The sequence below is a fragment of the Hemitrygon akajei genome, chromosome 29 (genome assembly GCF_048418815.1).
Source record: "Hemitrygon akajei chromosome 29, sHemAka1.3, whole genome shotgun sequence".
Lineage (NCBI taxonomy): Eukaryota > Metazoa > Chordata > Chondrichthyes > Myliobatiformes > Dasyatidae > Hemitrygon > Hemitrygon akajei.
In genome coordinates this window covers 46066022-46085776 of record NC_133152.1, presented here as the reverse complement: position 1 = coordinate 46085776, position 19755 = coordinate 46066022, and the positions used below count along the sequence as shown (strand labels likewise).

Here is a 19755-nt window from a genome sequence, read left to right as displayed (position 1 = left end):
CAAGTTCATCCCGGCATTGGTAAAAAGGGGGGAAATGGGAACTCTGTTGCACATTCCAGCCTTTCTAGGTTGCCTGAGATAGTCTGGGGTCTTTTCTGGTTTCCCTTCGGATCATCTTTGCAAAACAGGGAGGCTTGATTTGAGTTAGGGAGAATATGTTGAGCGGTGTATTTTGTACATTTTTCAAGTATTTGCTTTTCCCAATGGTAAATGGACAATCCCTCAGCAATTCCATGATTAGTCATGCTCTTGAATTCAGTCTTGTAATTGTTTCCTCCGATAAACAGCCCATCTCTGTATTCATGTTGTTGCTGTTAGTGGCACACCCTTTCATGGACTGAAAATGGACGTAAGTCATTGATGACCAGTAACAAGGGTAAAGTCCCTCCCAAACAACTACTGGTTGAATCATTTTACACCCCAAATCAGACTCAAGGCCTCTCTGTCAATCTGTGCGTAATTTTTCTCTGCAATGGTAAGAGAGCAAAAGCTAACGGACATTCACTTCCATCACTCGCAACATGTGACATCATTGCAATTATACCATAAGGCAAGGCATCATGGGCAAGCTTCACTGGACGTGTGGATTATAGTGTGTGAGTGGTCTGGCATCACCATTTCCTTTGTCTTTGCCAACTCACACTGCTATGTCCATTGTCATTTCTTCCTGATCTGTAGTAATGCATACAAGAGGTGGAGCCCAGTTGCCAGGCTTGAGAACCTGCTATAGTAATTGACAAATCTTAAAAAAAGACTGCAACTGTTGGGGCATCTACCACTGTTTTAATTTTCTCAGTACACTTACGTAATCTTTGTCCATCAATGGTGTGACCACACTAAGTGATGCTTGGTTTAAAGAATTCACACTTGTTGCATTGTGTAAAGAGCCCATGATCTTCTAATCTCTTTACCATTGTCATGAGATTTTGGAGATGTTCCTTGTCATACTTACTGGTAACAATGATGTCATCCAGGTAACAATGAGTGTTTGGACAGCCTTACAGCACTTGGTCCATAGCTTTCTGCCAGAGTGCAGGAGAAGGTGTTACTTCAAACTAAGCCTATTAAAACAATAAAGCCCTTGTGAGTGTTTATAGTGAGGAACTCTTTGGATTCTTTTTCCATCTCCATTTTCTATCTTCAGCTAAGTCTGCTCTGCTGAAGTTGCCTCCTCCAGCAAGTTTTGCAAAAGTACCCTGTATTCTGCACCTTGGGTATTGATCTACTTTCAATACTGTGTTAATGGTGACCTTAAAATCACCACAGATCCTTACAGACCCATTCTTCTCATGGGGTCCACTCATTCCAAAGAATTCTTTCAGTCTCCATATGATCTAGCTCACTGGCTACTGTATCACAGATGGTGTAAAGTATGGGACAAGCTTGACAAAACTTGTGTAAGGCATTTTCATTTAACATTAATGGGGGGAAAAGCCAGAAATTGGAACTAGATGGGAGAATAATTTAGCTCATGGTGGAGTGGCAGAGCAGACTCAATGGGCCGAATGGCCTACTTCTGCTCCTTTGTCTTCTGATCTTGTGATTATTTTACCCTTGATATGTTTGATTTTTCCAATGCCATCCTTGAACACTGCTGTGGCATCATCCAGTACCTTTCTTAATTTAGTTGACTCTATTGCAGGGGATGTGACATGCAAATGGTGGATGGATCAAATTGTAGTTATCTCAGGCAATCATGGCCCCACAATGCTGATCCTCCTGCTTTTACCACATACAAGCCCAATGTGGCTTGTTGGTTTTTGTATTTCACTGTTAAGAATGTCAATCCCACAAGAGCTATCTTTTTTCCAGTAAATGTTCTCAGTTGGATATCTGTAGGCTTCAGTTCAGTATCTTTGAAATGCCGTTCAAACTCATTTTGTGGAATGACTGCTTCAGCTAACCCAGTGTCCAATTCCATTTTATTAATTTGCTGTTCACTTCTGGTGTAGGTCCTTCTGCTTGCCTGTAGTTAGCTTTCACATTGTAAATCTAGTCCTGCATCACTCTCATCATTATCAGATTTTTCATCAACAGCAAGCAGATTAGTGTTCTTTTTGAAACTGCAACTTAACTTTTTATCTTTTTCTCTTCCCTGTGCAGTTCATTTATTTATTGTATCTGTCTGACATGCTCTTTTTTTGACTCATGAGTGATTCTCAAATATGATCTAGTTTATATTTTACAATGAACTTACAATTCTTCATAAGCAACATCTTTAAGTTTGGCATGTCTCCAAAGACCCTCACCAGTTTTTACAGTTGCACCATCGAAGAAGCATCCTATCTGGATGCACCAGGGCTTGTTAAGGTAGCTACTCTGCCCAAACTGCAAGGAACAGTAGAGAGCTGTGGATGCAGCCCAGTCTATCACACAAATTAGCCTCCCCTCTGTGGACTTCATCTGCACTCCCTGTGCTTTGTATGTTTGTTTAATATTCAACATCATTTCCAGTACACAAGTGTAACGGAGAACAAAATAATTATTCATCTGGGTCCAATGCAGCACAAAAAAACACAGTAAGATAAAGAACACAATAATATAAATACATAAGATAGCTTATATACACAGATTGATTGTATGTCCATAAAGTGATACTTGGCACAGGAGTGTCAGTACATAAGGTGACTCTATCAGGAAATGATAAAGTAGTGGTGGTTGGGGTTATAGAGGGGTGGGTTAGTGAGTGAAGGTGTTGATCAGCCTTACTGCTTGGGGAAAGTAACTGTTTTTGAGCCTGGTGGTCCTGGTGTGGATGCTACGTAGCCTCCCCCCTGATAAGAGTGGAACAAGCAGGGTGGGTGGGATTTGATGTTATTGGCCCTTCTCCAGCACCTTTCTGTATGTATGTGCTTTTGACAGGTAGGCTGGTGCTGGTGACGTGTTGAGCAGCTTTCACTACCTGTTTTAGAGGCTTCCTGTTCGCCATAGTGCAGTTTCTATAGTACACAGTGATGCAGCATGTTAGGATGCTCTCAACTGCACACCTGTAGAATGACATGACTTTCGATATGCATCACCCAGTGCTCTTTAGCGTACTCAGAAAGTAGAGATGTTCCATTCCTGCCACATTGGACACCCACCAATATGTTTAACAACAGAACCGCTCTGTGCCAGAAAATACAATAACATTATCCCTCCCTCTCCAGACATTCTCTGTTCTCCCCCTCACCCTTTGGGCAGAAAATACAAAACCCCGAGAGTATGGACCAAGGCCTTTACCCCCCATTATCTGACTCTGCAATAGATCTCTGTATACTAAAGATGAACTCTTGAGCTCCCAATCCACCTCATCATGATCCTTGCACCTTATTGTCTACCGGCACCGTACTTTCTCTGGAGCTCCAACACAATATTGTTTGTAACTGCCTTCTCTTTTCCTTTTACTTCCCCTGGATTGTCCGGTATCACAGAGAGGATCACTGGGGTTTCCTTCCCACATTTACCGGGAGAGTTGCAAACAAAGGGCCCGAAGCATTATTGAGGATCCCTACCACCCATCCCACAATCTCTTTGAACCAATACTGTCAGATTAAGGGTACAAGAGCAACGGGAATAGGACTGTCAGACTAGGTAAGAGCTTTTTCCCTCAGACTATGAGATAATGAATACCCTGCATCCATCGAGGTCTCATCACTAGGACAGTGAGCTGTTTGCTGTCGACACTTATGCTGTTTGACTCTGCTGTGCACTACATACATCTTTGAATTGGTAATCAATTAAAGTTAATTTTATTAACTAATTTATGTTAATATTTTGTTGTATATGTTATCTGGGTGCACCATGGTCCGGAGGAACGTTGTTTTGTTTGGGGGGGAGGGGTGTGTGTGTGTGTGTGTGTGTACATACATACAGTCAGATGACCATAAACTTGAACTTGAAGTTAGCTTTGTGTGACACATACAAAGTGCTGGAGGAACTCGGCAAGTCTATTGAATGAAGGGTTGAGGTCTTGGCCTGACTGCTCCCCTCTATAGATGCTGCCTAATTGAGTTCTTCCAGCATTTTGTTTGTGCTGCTCGAAATTTCCAGCATCTGTAGAATCTCTTGTGTTTATGATCCACAGAATTTTGCACTTGTTTTGGTCACGACTATAATGCAGAAACTGAATATATTACAAAAAAAATTATTAGGTTTATTTGTAAGCATACAATGAAATATACAGTGAAGTGAGTTGTTTGCATTAAATCTCTCTCTCTCTCTCTTCTTCTTCGGCTGTCCATCGATTTTCGATAATGACTGAGACCTGGGCAAGGCTGTATGGAAGACCTGCAGTTGCCCATGCTCCAAGTCTCCCGTCTCCACGCCACCGATGTTGTCCAAGGGAAGGGCATCAGGACCCACACAACTTGGCACCGGTGTCGTCACAGAGCAATGTGTGGTTAAGTGCCTTGCTCAAGGACACAACACGCTGCCTCAGCTAAGGCTCGAACCAGTGACCTTCAGATCACTAGACCAACACCTTATCCACCTGGCCATGCGCCACACAGATCAGATCAGGGATGATTGTACTGGGCAGTCTGGGAGTATCACCATACCTCTGGTGCCAACAGTCAAAGTAGCATGCCCTCAATGCACTAACCCTAACTGTTTGCCTTTGCAATGTGGAAGGAAACCAGAGCGCCCAGAGGAAACCCCAGCGGTGAAAATGTACAAACTCCTTACAGACAGGAGCAAGAACCGAACACTGATCTTTCAGCAGCTGATGTAAAGCAAATACGCCAATTGCTGCACTACCGTGTACCTGAACAAAAACGTTTCCAAACAAAAAGGGGAATCAAATATGTTTCGAAGTTTTACATTTTATTTCATGATGATTGGCCAAACAACACGAGTAATAAAGTTAGTAATGGTTACATCATGCTGATCACATACTGTGTCGTGTCCTTACAGATTAATTACAGCAGTTTTCAATGACCATGTACCTGAAAATACATTGTATGGAAACACATAAATAAAACCAGCAATTTCTTTTTTTAAAAAAAAGGGCTTGAATAATTTTTACACTAGAGTTAAAACGTCAGCAATAGAACATCAAATAAAAATATGTGCACCACACAAGGTGTGTGCAGGTGGGGTTCACCACATGGTTGGCAAACTCGGCATTTAAGGCATTTCTGAGGCCTCCCCACGTGCCCCCCCCCCCCCACACTTTTCTCACAAACATCTCTGAAGACAAGACACAGCATTTGGAATGTTTCTTTTTTCACTTGATCTCTTTAATTCCCAGTTTGACAAAACAAGCAAAATCATTCCATGGGCTCCTCTCAAACTGAGTGACCTGTGTTTCAGAGGGCCGGGTGCTCACCGCCGTAGGTAATAATAGTGCGGTAAGCAAGCTAAGGTCAACAGGGTACAGAAATTTTGGGTCACTGCAAAGGGCCAGAGGTCATTTGATAAAAGCAACAAAATAAACAATATTGCAGAGAAACCTGCGACTTGATGACAGTGATTGAAACCATGGCAACCACCAAAATTAATTATAGACCAAACAGATGACAATATCACACTGTGAGGCATTACAAATGTCATTGCCCTTTGCAGAATATCTTTTGGCAAAGTTACGTTATAAAACATGCCAGCTCCAGCAATGGGGAAGGCCTTCAAAATAATTATTTATTTTTATTTAGAGATACAGCACAGAACAGGCACTTCCGACCCAACGAGCTGCCACACCCAGCAACCCGCCTATTTAACCCTAACCTAACCACAGGACAATTTACAATGACCAATTACCTCACTAACCAGTACGTCTTTGGACTGTGGGAGGAAACCCACATGATCACACGGGGAGAACGTACAAACTCCTTACAGAGGGCGTCGGAGTTGAACTCCAAATTCTGACGCCCCAAGCTGTAATAGCGTCTCGCTAACTGCCACGCTACCGTGAAGAACATTCGTGTATCAGAAGAACATTCCGGTCTTTATCATCTACAATAGGCAGACACTTTGCCTCTCCTTGCCAATGCATTATCTCCCCTCGCTTCTAACAAATTCCTTATAGGCTACCTCACCACAGGGCCATATAAAGAAATGCGTTGGACTGTCATATAATATATGGAAATACCAGGAATGCATACTAATTGTTAAGGCTGAACTGTACTTCCTATGGAAAGAAAAAAAATCACATGATAGAGTTAGAAATTAAAAAAATAACACCAATGACTAAAGCTGATGACGAGTATCCCGATCTGAATCAGTGCACATTGCAAAGACCAAATTTTTTTTTACAGCAGTCTAGACACATTCATGGCCACTTGCAAAATCCTTGGCGTATTTTGTAGTTGAACTCTGCCATGGATGGCCCCCAAGCCCGGCTGCGAAAGGGGGAGGATTGGGCCATGGGGCTAGCAACCCCATCCCATAAAAACCCAGAGCTACAGAAACGCCAACAGGAGCTTCAAAGACCTCATCCCTGGGAGAGGAAGGATCTTCGCTTAGAAGTCATACAGATGGGCTACAGGTGGACTTGAAAGACTGGCCCAGAAAGAGGACTCCGGCGAGCTACTGTCGGTGGCCTATGCCCCAGAAGGGGTGACAGGCTTTAGAAGAAGAAGAATTTCATAATTCAATAAAGCAAAGCTCGTTTTCAGCAAACCTTCCCCAACAGCCCCATGTATAATTACCAAGTGAATACAGCTTTACCAATGCCCATGAAATTTCCACTGGCCAAGTCTATAGATGCGGTACATCTACAACAAGCAGCAGCTTTGGACAAAATTATATAATGGGGCTGTCTCAGTAGCATGCCACATGTGAGACAAAGCTTTTTGCTTCTTGACTGTCATTTCTATCAGAATACTGGTCTTTAACCATTACCTTTACAATATCAGTTTATTTTTCACAGTCCCAAGGCCTTCAGGCCACATGCAATCTCACAAGTGTCATGCAAAAAGTATTGTCACACATTGGCCTACACTATACACAGTCAGTAATTAATATAAGGAGTGGGGTTATTTCTGTGCCTGGAAAAGCATAATGTCAACACATTATAAAAGGATCTCTAAATGGACAGAAACTTTTATATGTTTTCCACATTTTACCTGTCAATGGAAAGCAGTAAATGTTTACCTCAATTTGTGGGATTGCTGCAAGGAATAGTGAGCAATATATTATGGACAGAATGAAGGAACGCATATCAATATGGAGGCTCCAATAATATTTCACAAAATATTGCATTACTTTATCCAATCCAAATTTTCTTCCTCTAACTATAAAATTAGTCAAAAATGTCTTGAGCAGAGCATGATAATGTTAACCATTTAATTGAAGATTATTTAGTTATTTAGAGATACAGCTCAGTAACAGGCCCTTCTGGCCTAACGAATCCATGCCAACCAATTACACCCATGTGACTAATTAACCTATGCTCTATACTTTGGAATGTGGAAGGAAACCCACACGGTCATGTGGGAAAATGTACAAAAACTCCTTTCAGTCAATGACAGGAACTGAACTCGGGTTGCTGGCACTGTGAAGCAATGTTCTTACCGCTATGCTACCGTGCTGCCTAGTATTACTGTGGAAAACTATTTTAAAAATATTTCAGGTCCTGATTAATTTGATGATGTCTCTCGTTGATATTTTCAAAAGGGGTAGGCTTCACACCAGTTCCATTTGTTTTTGAGTAATAATTTCCCATCTCTAGTTTCCACAAATACATTTTGCATTGCCTCGTTCAGTCTTGCAATACGTCTAATTCCCAATGAAGCATATAATTGAACAAACAAAATGGCATAGTTCATTACAAGCAAAGGAATAAACAGTATCTGGAGTTTTATTGGGTGTGGTAATTTGACTCAAGGAGTCAAATAAGTAAACAAGTTTATCATATCCGCACTATAGTATGTGATCATAATGGTGCTGAATGCTGCCAGTCACCATTGGGATCCTTCTGATAACCATTAGAGATATTTATTAGGAGTCCTGTGTATGTAGGGCCCTTAGTAATCCCTCCCATCTGTCCTACAATTTCTTTGACCTCTTACCATCAGGCAGGAGGTACTGTAGCATTAGGACAAGAGCTGTTTGGATGGGAACCAGCTTTTTCCCCCAGGCCGTAAGGCTACTGAACTCTCTGTCACCACCCAGGTCTCATCACACATGATGCAACAGTAAGCATTATACTGTTTACTTTTTAACTTGTGTCATGAATGCAACTTATTATTTGTGGAAATATTCCCTTTGTGTTGCGAGTGAATTATACGTACTGTGTTGTGCACCTTGGTCTGGAGGAATGCTGTTTCATTTAGCAGTATACATGTGACAATAATCCTGAACTTGAATTTGTATTAGAAGGGCTGAACTAGTTCTTAGATTGTGGAGCAAATCAATTCAATGAAGACAGTAGATAACACCAGCACCAAATATCACAGGTTCAAGTACAACCGAACTAACTGTGTACAGTGTAGCTATAGCCAGGGACATTTTGATCGTTTGGTTTGCTTGTGAGATTAGCTTGATATACTGCAACAAAAAAAAACATTTTCAATATAAAAAGCAATAAAAGTATACAAAAATAGAAAATAATTACAGCAGTAGGCATAGCCTGTTCATTTTTTGGCTGGACAGTGTAATATTGTGGGATTATTCAAGGCGTCTTCGATTAGCTGGAGCTCCTGTCGATCAACAATCACATCCTTTATGCAGCCTATAAATCCAGTGCTGTAAGCCTTCGGCAATCGGCTTCCGAGAGCCAGCTTCTCGATTCCACCTAGACGACAAGAGCACCTATCTGTGAGAACTGTGTCTGATAACACTAAAAGCCTTGCACAGATCGGATCTTTAATTTGTGCACTTTTGCTAAAGCAGACCTCACTATATTAACGGGAGTCCTGCATTACGGGCCAAGGATCTCTTAATTCTAATGACTCAGATCAACGTGGTTGAATCCCAATTAATACATAACTAAACCAGTGATAGATAAGTTAGGGATATTTCAGGGACATGGATGAAAGAAAATGGAGGGCTGTAGGGGTGGGAAGGATCAGGTTGATCTTGGAGTAGATTGAAAGAACGGCACAACACCGTGGGTTGAAGGACCAATACTGTGCTGTAATGGTTTATGTTCTATGTTCCACCCCCCTCCCACAGTGACAGATAACTGTGTTCAAGTCCACGGGAACAGAGAGTGTTGGGTGAGTGGTACATTGTGCCAGTGATGGTGGTAGATGCAGATACATCAGGGACATTTAAAGAATATGGATGATAGAAAAATGAAGGGCTACATGGGAGGTAAGGGTTAGGTTGAACATGAGAAGGTTCAACACAACAAAGGCCTGCACGGTGTTGTAATGTTCTATGTTCTATTTTAGAATGGATTATTTTGAGCTCAGGGTGCTCCTTAAAGGTATGACCGTCTGAAAGAATATATTCACACTGCAGGATCTAAGAAAATTGTTTCTTCAGCATGTATGTGTCCAGGACAAAGAAATAAGCAGGCTGGAAAATTCATTGCGGACACTACCCACCCTGCAAACTGCCTTTTTCAAAAGCTCCCTTCTAGAAAGCACTATAGGGCTATTAAAACAAAGGCGTTATGCCTTCTTAAAAGCTTATTCCCCCAGAAAGTTAATCTGATCAATCATTCTAGATATCCCCCACCCCCCTCTATCTATTATCTACGTCACTGCACTGCACTGCACTGCAAACACTTTAAATCACTTGTTATAATGCGGTTTCCATTGTAAATATATGCTGGTATTTATATATTTATGCACATTTTATTCCATATCTGTACTTTATCCTCTAACTTTACTTCTTATATTTCTTGTTCTTTGTAATTGTTGAATGTTGTGCCCTAGCAAATTCCTAATCCATGTAAATATATATGGTGAATAAAGTGATGGTGGATGGCAGCCTATGATCCTCACTGTAGTTTGTGTACATTGTGAGAGGATGCTGCACCAAACCAGACTGTAATGACTGAATGATGAAAGTGTAGAATTGCAGCAGTATGTTCTGGGGAAGATGGAATTTGACCAAATTCCTCATGAAGTACATCCTCTGCTGAGCCCTTTTGTTAGTGAAGATGATATGATTCTCCCACATGAAATCCTGTGAAATAACAATGGCCAGGAACCTGAATGTCGAAACAGCTTAAGTGTAGACTTTACTGGTGTTCAGCCTGTTCTTCCTCCTCACAGTAAAGTTGATCATTGATGTTTACAATATTAATTTACCCATCTTCAATGGGGACTTCACAAAAACTGCTGGGAGGATCACTGGGATCTCCCTCTGACTTATTTGTGACATTTACCAGCAGCATTGCACACAAAGGGTCCAAATCATTGTTGAGGATCCCTACCACCCATCCCACAATCTCTTTGACCCACTACCATCAGGAAGGAGGTACAGGAGCTTCAGGATGAGAACTGACACACTGGGTAACAGCTTCTTCCCTCAGGCTGTGAGACTAATGAATACCCTGTCACCTCTGAGATCTGATCACTAGGACAGTGAGCTGTTTGCTGTTTACTGTATCATTTACTGTTTACCTGTGCTGCACACAACATGCATTTTGAATTATATTTTGTTAACTCATTTATGGTAATATTTTATATGGGAGCACTGTGGCCTGGAGGAACATTGTTTTGTTTGGTTGTATATATGTAGTTAGATGACAATAAACTTGAACTAATCGATGCAGAAGTAGGACTTAAATAGTGAATGGTTGGGCCCTGGGAAGTACTAATCTAGGACTGTAGGTGCATAGTTCAATGAAGGCAGTGTCACAGGGGTGGAGGAGAATGTATTTTTCATACTGGCCTTCCAAATCAAAGTCCAGTTTATTACTGTCAAATGTTGGGAAATCTGTTAATTTGTTAAATCTGTTAAATCTCATAAATGATAACCATAATAAATAAATAAATAGTGCAAAAGACAGCCATTATCACAACATTGAGTACAGAGGTTGGGAAGACATATTGCAGTTATATTAGATGTTGGTCAGGCCAAACTTCGGAGTATCGTGCACAGTTATAGGCAAGATATTATTAAACTCAAAAGAGTGTAAAGAACTCAGCAGGTCAGGCAGCTTCAATGGCGAGAAATAGACCGTCAAAGCTTTGGGCTGAGACCCTTCGTCAGGACTGGAAAGGAAGGGGGAAGAAGCCAGAATAAGAAGGTGGAGGAGGTGGGAGGAGTACAAACTAACAGGTGATAGGTGAGACAAGATAAGAGAGAAGTGGGTGGGTGGGGGAGATAGAATGAAGTGAAAGGTGGGAAGTGATAGGTGGAAACATTAAAGGGCTGAAGAAGAAGATATCTTATAGGCGAAACAGGTGAGGGAGGGTAGGTGGGTGTAAACGAGTTCTACAGAAATGGAGACCAAAGAAGAATGAACCTGACAGGAGAGGACATTGGATCATGGGAGAAAGGGAAGGAAGAGGGGCACCAGATGGAGGCAACGTGAAGAGAAAGGGTAAGAGGGTAGCTAGAATGGGGACTGGAAAATAGATCAGGTGGGATGGGGGGGTTGGGAGGAGAAACTACCAGAATTCAGAGAAATCGATGTTCATACTGTCAGGTTGGAGGCTAAACAGACAGAATGTGGCAAAATATGAAGTTACCCTCACTGGTTCAGGAGCCTGACAGTTGAAGGGTAATAACTGTTCCTGAAGCTGACGATGTGGGGCCGAAGGCTCCACATCACCAAATACCACAAGGCTTAAGGACAACTTCCACCCCGTTATTATAAGGATATTAAACACTCCCCTAACACAATGAACAGACTCTTCGCCTCACAATCCACCATGTTGCATCTCCACTCTGAACAGCATCCTGACTTGATTCCACCTAAACATTTTGCCATTTGTTGCTGGATCAACAGGCAATGGTCAAGTATCATGGTCGCCAACTCACCAAGCCAGAGTGCTCCATCTGTATCCAGCTGTGTGGCACCAAAAGGAGATGACCCGGTTACGGGGGCTTCATTTCCCACTTGTAGAGTCCCATATCTGTGTATTCTGTTGGTTAGTCAAGACACACACACAATGAAGCCAATATAAAACTAAAATGAGTTAACACAATGATAATGCTGTCAATATCAAAGTACATTTATTATCAGAGAACATATATATCCCTATCTACTACCTTGAAATACATTTTTGAGTAGACATTTATAGGAAAACACAAAGAAATACAAAAGAATTTATGAAAATCTACGTAGGAGAGAAGGGTTCAGTAGTTCCCAACCTGGGCTCCATGGACCTCTTGCTTAATGGTATTGGTTCATGGCTTAAAAAAAAGTTGGGAACCCCTGGTAAATTGATTTTAGAACAGACCATAAGACATAGATGCAGAATTGGGCCATTTGGCCCATTGAATCTAATCTGAGATTTGAGTCAAGAAAATGTTTTAAAATGGCACAATACCATGGGCCTAACAGCCTGTACTATGTTGCACTGTTCTAGGTTCTATATGTTCTATATATATGTTCAAAGTTCTAAATGCTGTATGTTGAATTATTACACAAACATTAAATAATAATATTGCAATCAGATAACAAATACACAAAATCTGATCTACACATGGGGAAAGCACCAATTATACAAACATAGATTTGAGAGATATATAATATTTTGAATTTCTAGCACATTCATGTAAAGTTTTGATATTTACTAAAATATTAGAGATGGTGGAGGGAGGGGAAGGAGTACAAGCTGGCTGCTTATAGGTGAGGCCAGGTGAGGGGGAGGGTGATCAGAGGCCAATCAGACTGGGGAATGGAAAAAGTGAGAAGGAGGAAGGGGAAGAAATTAATGGAAGTTCGAGAAATTGATGGTCATGCTGTCAGGTTGGAGGCTACCCAGATGAAATATGACGTGTTACTCCTCGAACCTGAGTGTGGCCTCATCCTGGCAGTAAAGAAGGACATGTCATAATGGAAATAGGAAATCGAATTGAAATAGGTGGCCACCGGAGATCCTGTCTATTGGAACATGCTCGACGAAGGGACCCCTCACTCCTATGTTCAATGTCATTACGCAGTACCTGTTAGCTTTGATCCGGACCCACTGATTGGTGTTAACTGGCACTGTAGACCGGAGAATGACTGGTTTCGACCCAAGGTCATATGTCATCTGCACAAAGCCATCAACTACAGCCAGCGCAATGTAGTCTGATCTCTCAGCAATCTTCCCGCTCCATAGAATCAGGCCCTGCGTTGCTTCTGTTTTGATGCTCAGCTCAAAATAATTAACTTGTATAGCTTTCTCACTAAAGACAAAAATAAACATATGTTAAAAGAACAAGCACAGAATTCCACTCTGATAATTAACACCAAAAACACTTGTTATCACCTTTAGGGTCCCATAACTCCTCTGCCACTGTGGCAAGAAAACATTGCCATTAAAAGTTAAATTCAATGCTTAGAAAGGCAGAAGTATTTTCCATACACCTGGTGGCCTGAATATGTGGATCTTGTTTAAATGGAATTACAAAATTCAAAAGCTTGGATACACCGAATGTTATGGCATTCAGTAACAGTGGTTGACTGTTCATAGGACAGTACAATACAGAATCAGAATCAGGTTCATTATCAGTGACATATGTCATTAAATTGTTTTGTGGTGGCTGTACAGTATAATATATTCAAAATCACTGTAAGTTATAGTAAGGAATATATTAAAAAAATACATAAGGAGAGCAAAAGGTGAGACAATGTTCATGGTGTATTCAGAAATCTGATGGCGGAGGGGAGGAAGTTATTCTTAAAATGTTGAGTGTGTGTCTTCAGGCTCCTGTATGTCCTCCCTGAGGACAGCAATGAGCACAGTACGGGCTCATTGGTGCACGATGTTGTGCTAAACGTTCATCCTACCCTGAGATCAATCCAACCCGTCCCTCCCCTATAGCCCTCCGTTTTTCTATCATCCATGTGCCTGTAGGAGGAGGAATGGACCAACAGTCCATCAGAGTGATGTACAGGCTAACAGACGTGGACAATTTCACTTGATTCTAGACAGTCACTGGTTGTTTTCTTCTCCATCACCCAGAGTGAGGCTTTATGGAAGTTCAATAGATACCAGTAACGATTCAAGGACGGTACATTAACAGCGAGGTCCCGCAGAGGTCAAATGTTCAAACAAATGACAAGAAACAGCTAAAATGTGGCTGAAATTAGACTTGCTTAATTCTGTTAATCCATAAAACATAGGAGCAGAACTAGGCCATTCAGCCCGTTGTGTCTACTCTGCTATTCTATTATGGGTGATTTATTATCCCTCTCAATTCTGTTCTCCTGCCTTCTCCCCATAACCTCTGGTGCCCTGACTAATCAAGACTCTATCCACCTCCGCTTTAAATATACCCAATGACTTGGCCTCCACAGCTGTCTGCGGCAATGATTTCCCCAGATTCACCATCTTGTGGCTAAAGAAATACCTCCTCATCTCTGATTTAAAGGTGCTTTAAATCCCTCTAGTCCAAGGGTTCCCAACCTGGGGTCCATTGACCCCACGGTTAATGGTAGGGGTCCATGGCATAAAAAGGTAGGGAACCCCTGCTCTAGTGGTGGTAGTTATCTTCCCCCCCGCACCCCCACAAACTTACTGTAGCCCATGCCTTCAACATTTGGCAAAGATGCTTGAAGAGCATTGGAATGATAAAACAAAACCCAGAAATTGGGACTAGCTAGGTGGACAATGTGGTCGGCAAGGACTTGTTGGGTCAAGGGCCTGTATTCAAGATTCAGGGATGTTTATTGTCATGTATCATTACACACATGTAAAGGAGAATGGAATTATTGTATATGTGCTGTATTGCTTTATGACAGGAAATGCACACTAAAATATATGAAGCGTCTGGTTGTTTCAATTGGAGCTTCGGCTCTGGGTGATTTCACCTAATGGGAAGCTCAATGGACTGAAATGCTGGTGAACATAATGAGTCTCTTCTCAATTTCTCCTTTTGGATGTTTGTATAAATAGATTGATGTTTGGGTGGTATTGCACTGTTAAGGCTAAACAGAGGCATCAGTTCAAGAAGACTGGAATGTAAAAGCAAGGTTGTAATGTTGAAACTTTATGAAGCACTGGTGAGACCTCACTCGGAGTATTGTGAGTAGGTTTGGGCCCTTAGGAAGGATGTGCTGAAACTGGAGAGGTTTCAATGGAGGTTCACCAAAATGGTTGCATGATTGAATGGCATATCATATGAAAAGCGTCTGATGGATCTGGGCCTGTATTCACTCGAATTCAGAAGAATGAGGGGTGATGTCATTGAAACCTATCGAATGGCGAAAAGCCTTGATAGAGTGGATGTGAAGAGGATGCTTCCTAAAACCAGAGGACACAGCCTCTGAATAGAGGATTGTCGTTTTAGAATGAAAATGAGGAGGAATTTCTTTGGCTAGAGAGTGTTGGATCTATGGAATTTGTTGCCACAGACAGCTGTGGAGGCCACGTCTTTATATATATTTAAAGCAGAGGTTGATAGATTCTTGATTGGTTAGGGCATGAAGGTGAAGAAAGGAGATTGGGCCTAAAAGAAAAAGTAGATCAGCCATGATGAACTGGTGGAGCAGACTTGATGGGCCAAATGGACTAATTCTGCTCCTGTATCTTATGGTTTCATCTTCCCTATTCTCATTAATCTGAAGTTTGTGTGGGCACTATAACAACTGATTGTGGATGTCAGACTTGGGCACAATTTAGACACAACATAGTAAATCTATGACAGTAATAGCTTAACTTGAATTGCCTCCTGTTGAATTGAGTTAAAAGAAGAAAAAATCCAGCATTCACACAGCAGTTTTTCTATAGTGGGGGGGGCAGTGGTTGGGAAAGGGGCTGTTTTGTATATGGGGGATAGTGGATGGGTGGATGGGAAAGCTTTGGAAAGGTTTTGTATGCGGAGGGCAATGGGTGGGAAAGGGGTTGTTTTGTGGGTGGGTGTGTGGGAAAGGGGCCGTTTTGTTTATGGGGGCAATGGGTGCGTGGGTGGGTGGGAAAGGGGTTGTTTTGATCTGGTTGATTTGTTGCTGTTGTTTGTGTTGTTCTAGCAAACATCATGGGCAAACTATGTTGGCATGGAAGGTGTGGCGAAGCTTACAAGCTACCCCCAGCACATCCTTAGGTTGTGTTGGCTATTAATGCAAACAACACATTTCAGTATATGTTTTGATGTACACATGATAAATAAATCTGAATCTGGTGCCAGTGAGCTTGACAGAGTTATTAGACCATACTGGTTACGCTACGACACAGTCACAAATTCCAGAGATAAAGAACATTGAGAGGTGAAATAGCCTCAAAGGAATTGAGAGCAACCCAACTGCTGTACAATCCAATAGAAGAATAAATATTGGACCTTTTATCCTTGAGTAAGCATTACAGTTTCACCATACATGCAAAATTGCTCATTTCTGATTTTAAGATTTTCCAAAAAGTAGCCGATATGGCCCATTCAATCAGGGGTAAAGCCCTCCCTGCCATTGAGAACATCTACACAAAACATTGTTGCGGGAAACAGCATCCATCATCAGGGACCCCCACCACCCTGAACATGCTCTCTTCTCACTGCTGCCATCAGGAAGAAGGTACAAGGGCCTCAGAACCCAGACCACCAGGTTTAGGAACAGTTACTACCCCTCACTCATCAGGCTCTTGAAATAACTTCACTCAACTTTACTTGCCTCATCATTGCCATGTTCCCAGAACCAATGGACTCACTTTCATGGACTCTTCATCTCATGTTCTCAATATTTATTGCTTATCTATCTATCTATCTATCTATTTATTTATTATTTCTTTCTGTTTGTACTTGCACAGTTTGTGTCATTTGTACATGGTTTGAATGGCCAAGTTGATGCGATCATTCATTGATTCTATTATGGTTATTATTTAATTATGGATTTGTTGAATGTGGCAACAAGAAAATGAATCTTAGCACTGTATATGATGACTTTGGTAAAGAATTTACTTTGAACTGTGAAGACTCATTTCACATTTCATAGCAACCTCATCCTGTAAAAACCCAGACCTACAGAAACACCAACAGAAGATCTCATCCCTGAGAGAAGAAGGATCTTCAAAGATGGTCTACACCTGGGGGAAACTTGAAAGACAGGCCCAGGAGAGAGGACTCTGGCGAGATGCTGTTTGCAGCCTATGCCCCAGTAGGGGTAATGGGCTTAAGAAGAAGAACAACCTAAGGAAATATACTCTGCCTAATTTGCAATTCTGTGAAAATCAATTGGACAAGATAAAAACACATACAAAATTGTTAAGGAACTCAGCAGGTCAGGCAGCATCTAAGGAGGGGGAATAAACAGTAAAAATTTTGGGTCAAGACCCTTCAACAGGACTCCTTTCCAGTTCCTTTTACCATTCTCCATTCTGACCCCCCCCCCCCATTCCTTCTCACCTCCCTCAGGTTCCACTCCTCCTTTCTGTGACCCCACTGTCCACTCTCTTCTCTTATAAGATATCTTCTTTTCCAGCCCTTTACCTTTTCCACCTTTCACCTCCCAAGCTTCTTACTTCATCCCACCTACATGGTCTCACCTATCACCTTCTAGCTTGTATACCTTCTTTTCACATCCCCACCTTCTTATTCCAGCATCTTCCCCCTTCCTTTCCAGTTCTGATGAAAGGTCTCAGCCTGAAACGTCAACTGTTTATTCCCCTCCAGGGATGCTACCTGGCCTGCTGAGGTTCTCCAGTATTTTGTGCGTGTTGTTCTGGATTTCTAGCATCTATAGAACCTCCTTGTGTTTAGTCAGCCAGAAAGGTAGGTTTGTACAGCAAGTTCAAGTTCTCTCTCACAATAGGACCAAAACAGCACAATAGCCACCACACACAAGAGCACAGGTGCAGGCAAAAGCAGGCTGCGTAAGCGTGAATACTCACCTTTGCTCCATGGGATAGTCCATGAATTCAGGACTTAGGGGGCAGAAAGAAAAATGCATGCATGCAGTAAGTAGCAGTGAAGATAATTTTTAACTACTGAATCATTGTGGAAAATCTAAAGATCTAAAAAAAAGCCAGGCTGTACTTTAACTAACCAAGCAAGCTTTAAATTTAAAAGATGACAGCACCAAGCATTGGGTTGTTGAGATCATCATAACTTTGCACACTGAAAGTTAAAAAGTCAGGAAACACCATTCTACAAGGTAAAGTTGAATAACGTTCATGGTAAACCTTTTTTTGCAAAGAAAATGCATTTCAGGATATATATTGTATACATTTCTCTGACATTAAATTGGATCTTTGGACCTTTGAACAACCACCGAGAGAACACTGTAGCCATCAATCCCCTTCCAATCCTATAGTGTCCCATCTGCTTAACTGGGAAATACACTCAGTGCCTCTGGTACCTAATTAAGTGGCCACTGATCTTCTGCTGCCGTAACCCATCCACTTCAATGTTTGACATGTTTTGTGTTCAGAGAAGCTCTTCTGCATACCACTGCTGTAATGCATGGTTATTTGAGTTACTGTCACCAGAGCTTGAAGCATCTGGCCGTTCTCCTTGGACCTCTCTCATTAACAAGGTGTTTTCACCCACAGAGCTGGATGTCTTTTGTTTTTTGCAAGTTTCTTTGTAAACTCTAGAGAGCGTAGTGCATGGGAATCCTAAGAGCTCATCTGTTTCTGAGATACTCAAACCACCCAGTCTGAACCTAACAATCGTTCCACGGTCAAAGTCATTTAGATCATAGTTCTTCCCCATTCTGATGTTTGGTCTGAACAACAACTGAACTTCTTTACTATGTTATGCATTGGGCTTCTGCCACATGATTGATGATTGGATATTTTCATTAATGAGCAGATGTACCTTAATAATGTGGCCACTGAGTGCATGTGGATGAATAAAAATTGGTAAGATATTAATCTCCCTGAGATATGGATGATGGTCAGATCATTTTTGGAAAGAGTAAAACAGAGGAAAGAAAATTTACTCCAGGTGCTCTAGTTTCCTCCCATAGTCTGCAGACCTACAGTTAGGTTAATGGTTCATTTTTAATTGTCCCGTGATTAAGCTGGGATTAAATCGGGGGATCGCTGTGCGGCGTGGCTGAAGATCCAAAACGGCCTATTCTATGCTGTATGGTCAATAAAATAAAAAAAATTAAACAATAAAAAAGGAACTGAAAAATGGAGCTAAAGGATGGAGTAATAATCCTAATTGGAAAAAATCAACCTGTTATCAAGAGAATAAACCCACATCAATGCCAGCAGAGCTCCGAAGAGATGATGATCAGAGTGCATCTGGCAGGTTTTCCCAGAGCTCAGCAAGGCAGATCATTTCAACAGAGTCAATAACAGATTTACACTATCAGGTGGAGAGCCGTTCATACAGCACATGGCAATATGCCATTGTACTAAAGCCTACTGACGCAGACTGGGAGTTGAGATGCTTTGAACTACAACATAAAGGATTAAGATGATGGGGAAATAGAACACTCTGCATTTTCACATGAGCTCCTGACCCAGGGGGGATTGCTTCACTCAGCTTCAGCTACCCTATCACTAAACTGTTCCCACAACCTTCCCACACTTTCAAGGACTCTTCATCTCATGCTCTCGATATTCACTGCTGATTTATTTATTTATTTATTTTTCTTCTTTCTCTTGGCATAGTTTTGTTGTCTTTTGCACGCTGGTTGTCCGCCCTGTTGGTGGAGTCCTTCGGTGATTCTGTTATGTGTACTGGATTTAGTGTGTATGCCCATAAGAAAATGAACCATTGTATATGGTGCCTCTAGTATAGATCCTGGAGAAAGGGTGGCTCGATGGTGTAGTGGTTAGC

At 41.6% G+C, this 19755-nt stretch overlaps 1 protein-coding gene across 13 annotated transcripts in view; it reads right to left on the bottom strand.

Moving 5' to 3' along the window:
- Positions 1 to 4784: 4784 nt before the first annotated feature.
- agrn (agrin) overlaps positions 4785 to 19755 on the bottom strand; it is a 523540-nt gene continuing 508569 nt past the window's right edge. For 7 of the 13 annotated variants that reach the window (XM_073032309.1, XM_073032310.1, XM_073032315.1 and 4 more), the window contains 4 exons: positions 17853 to 17885; positions 12994 to 13218; positions 11863 to 11966; positions 4785 to 8713 (listed from right to left, as the gene is read on the bottom strand). In XM_073032309.1, the coding sequence (XP_072888410.1) occupies positions 8553 to 8713; positions 11863 to 11966; positions 12994 to 13218; positions 17853 to 17885 (523 nt within the window). In that variant the 3' untranslated portion in view covers positions 4785 to 8552. The remainder of the gene's footprint in view (positions 8714 to 11862; positions 11967 to 12993; positions 13219 to 17852; positions 17886 to 19755) is intronic. The other 6 variants (XM_073032316.1, XM_073032317.1, XM_073032318.1 and 3 more) reach the window with 1 other exon arrangement.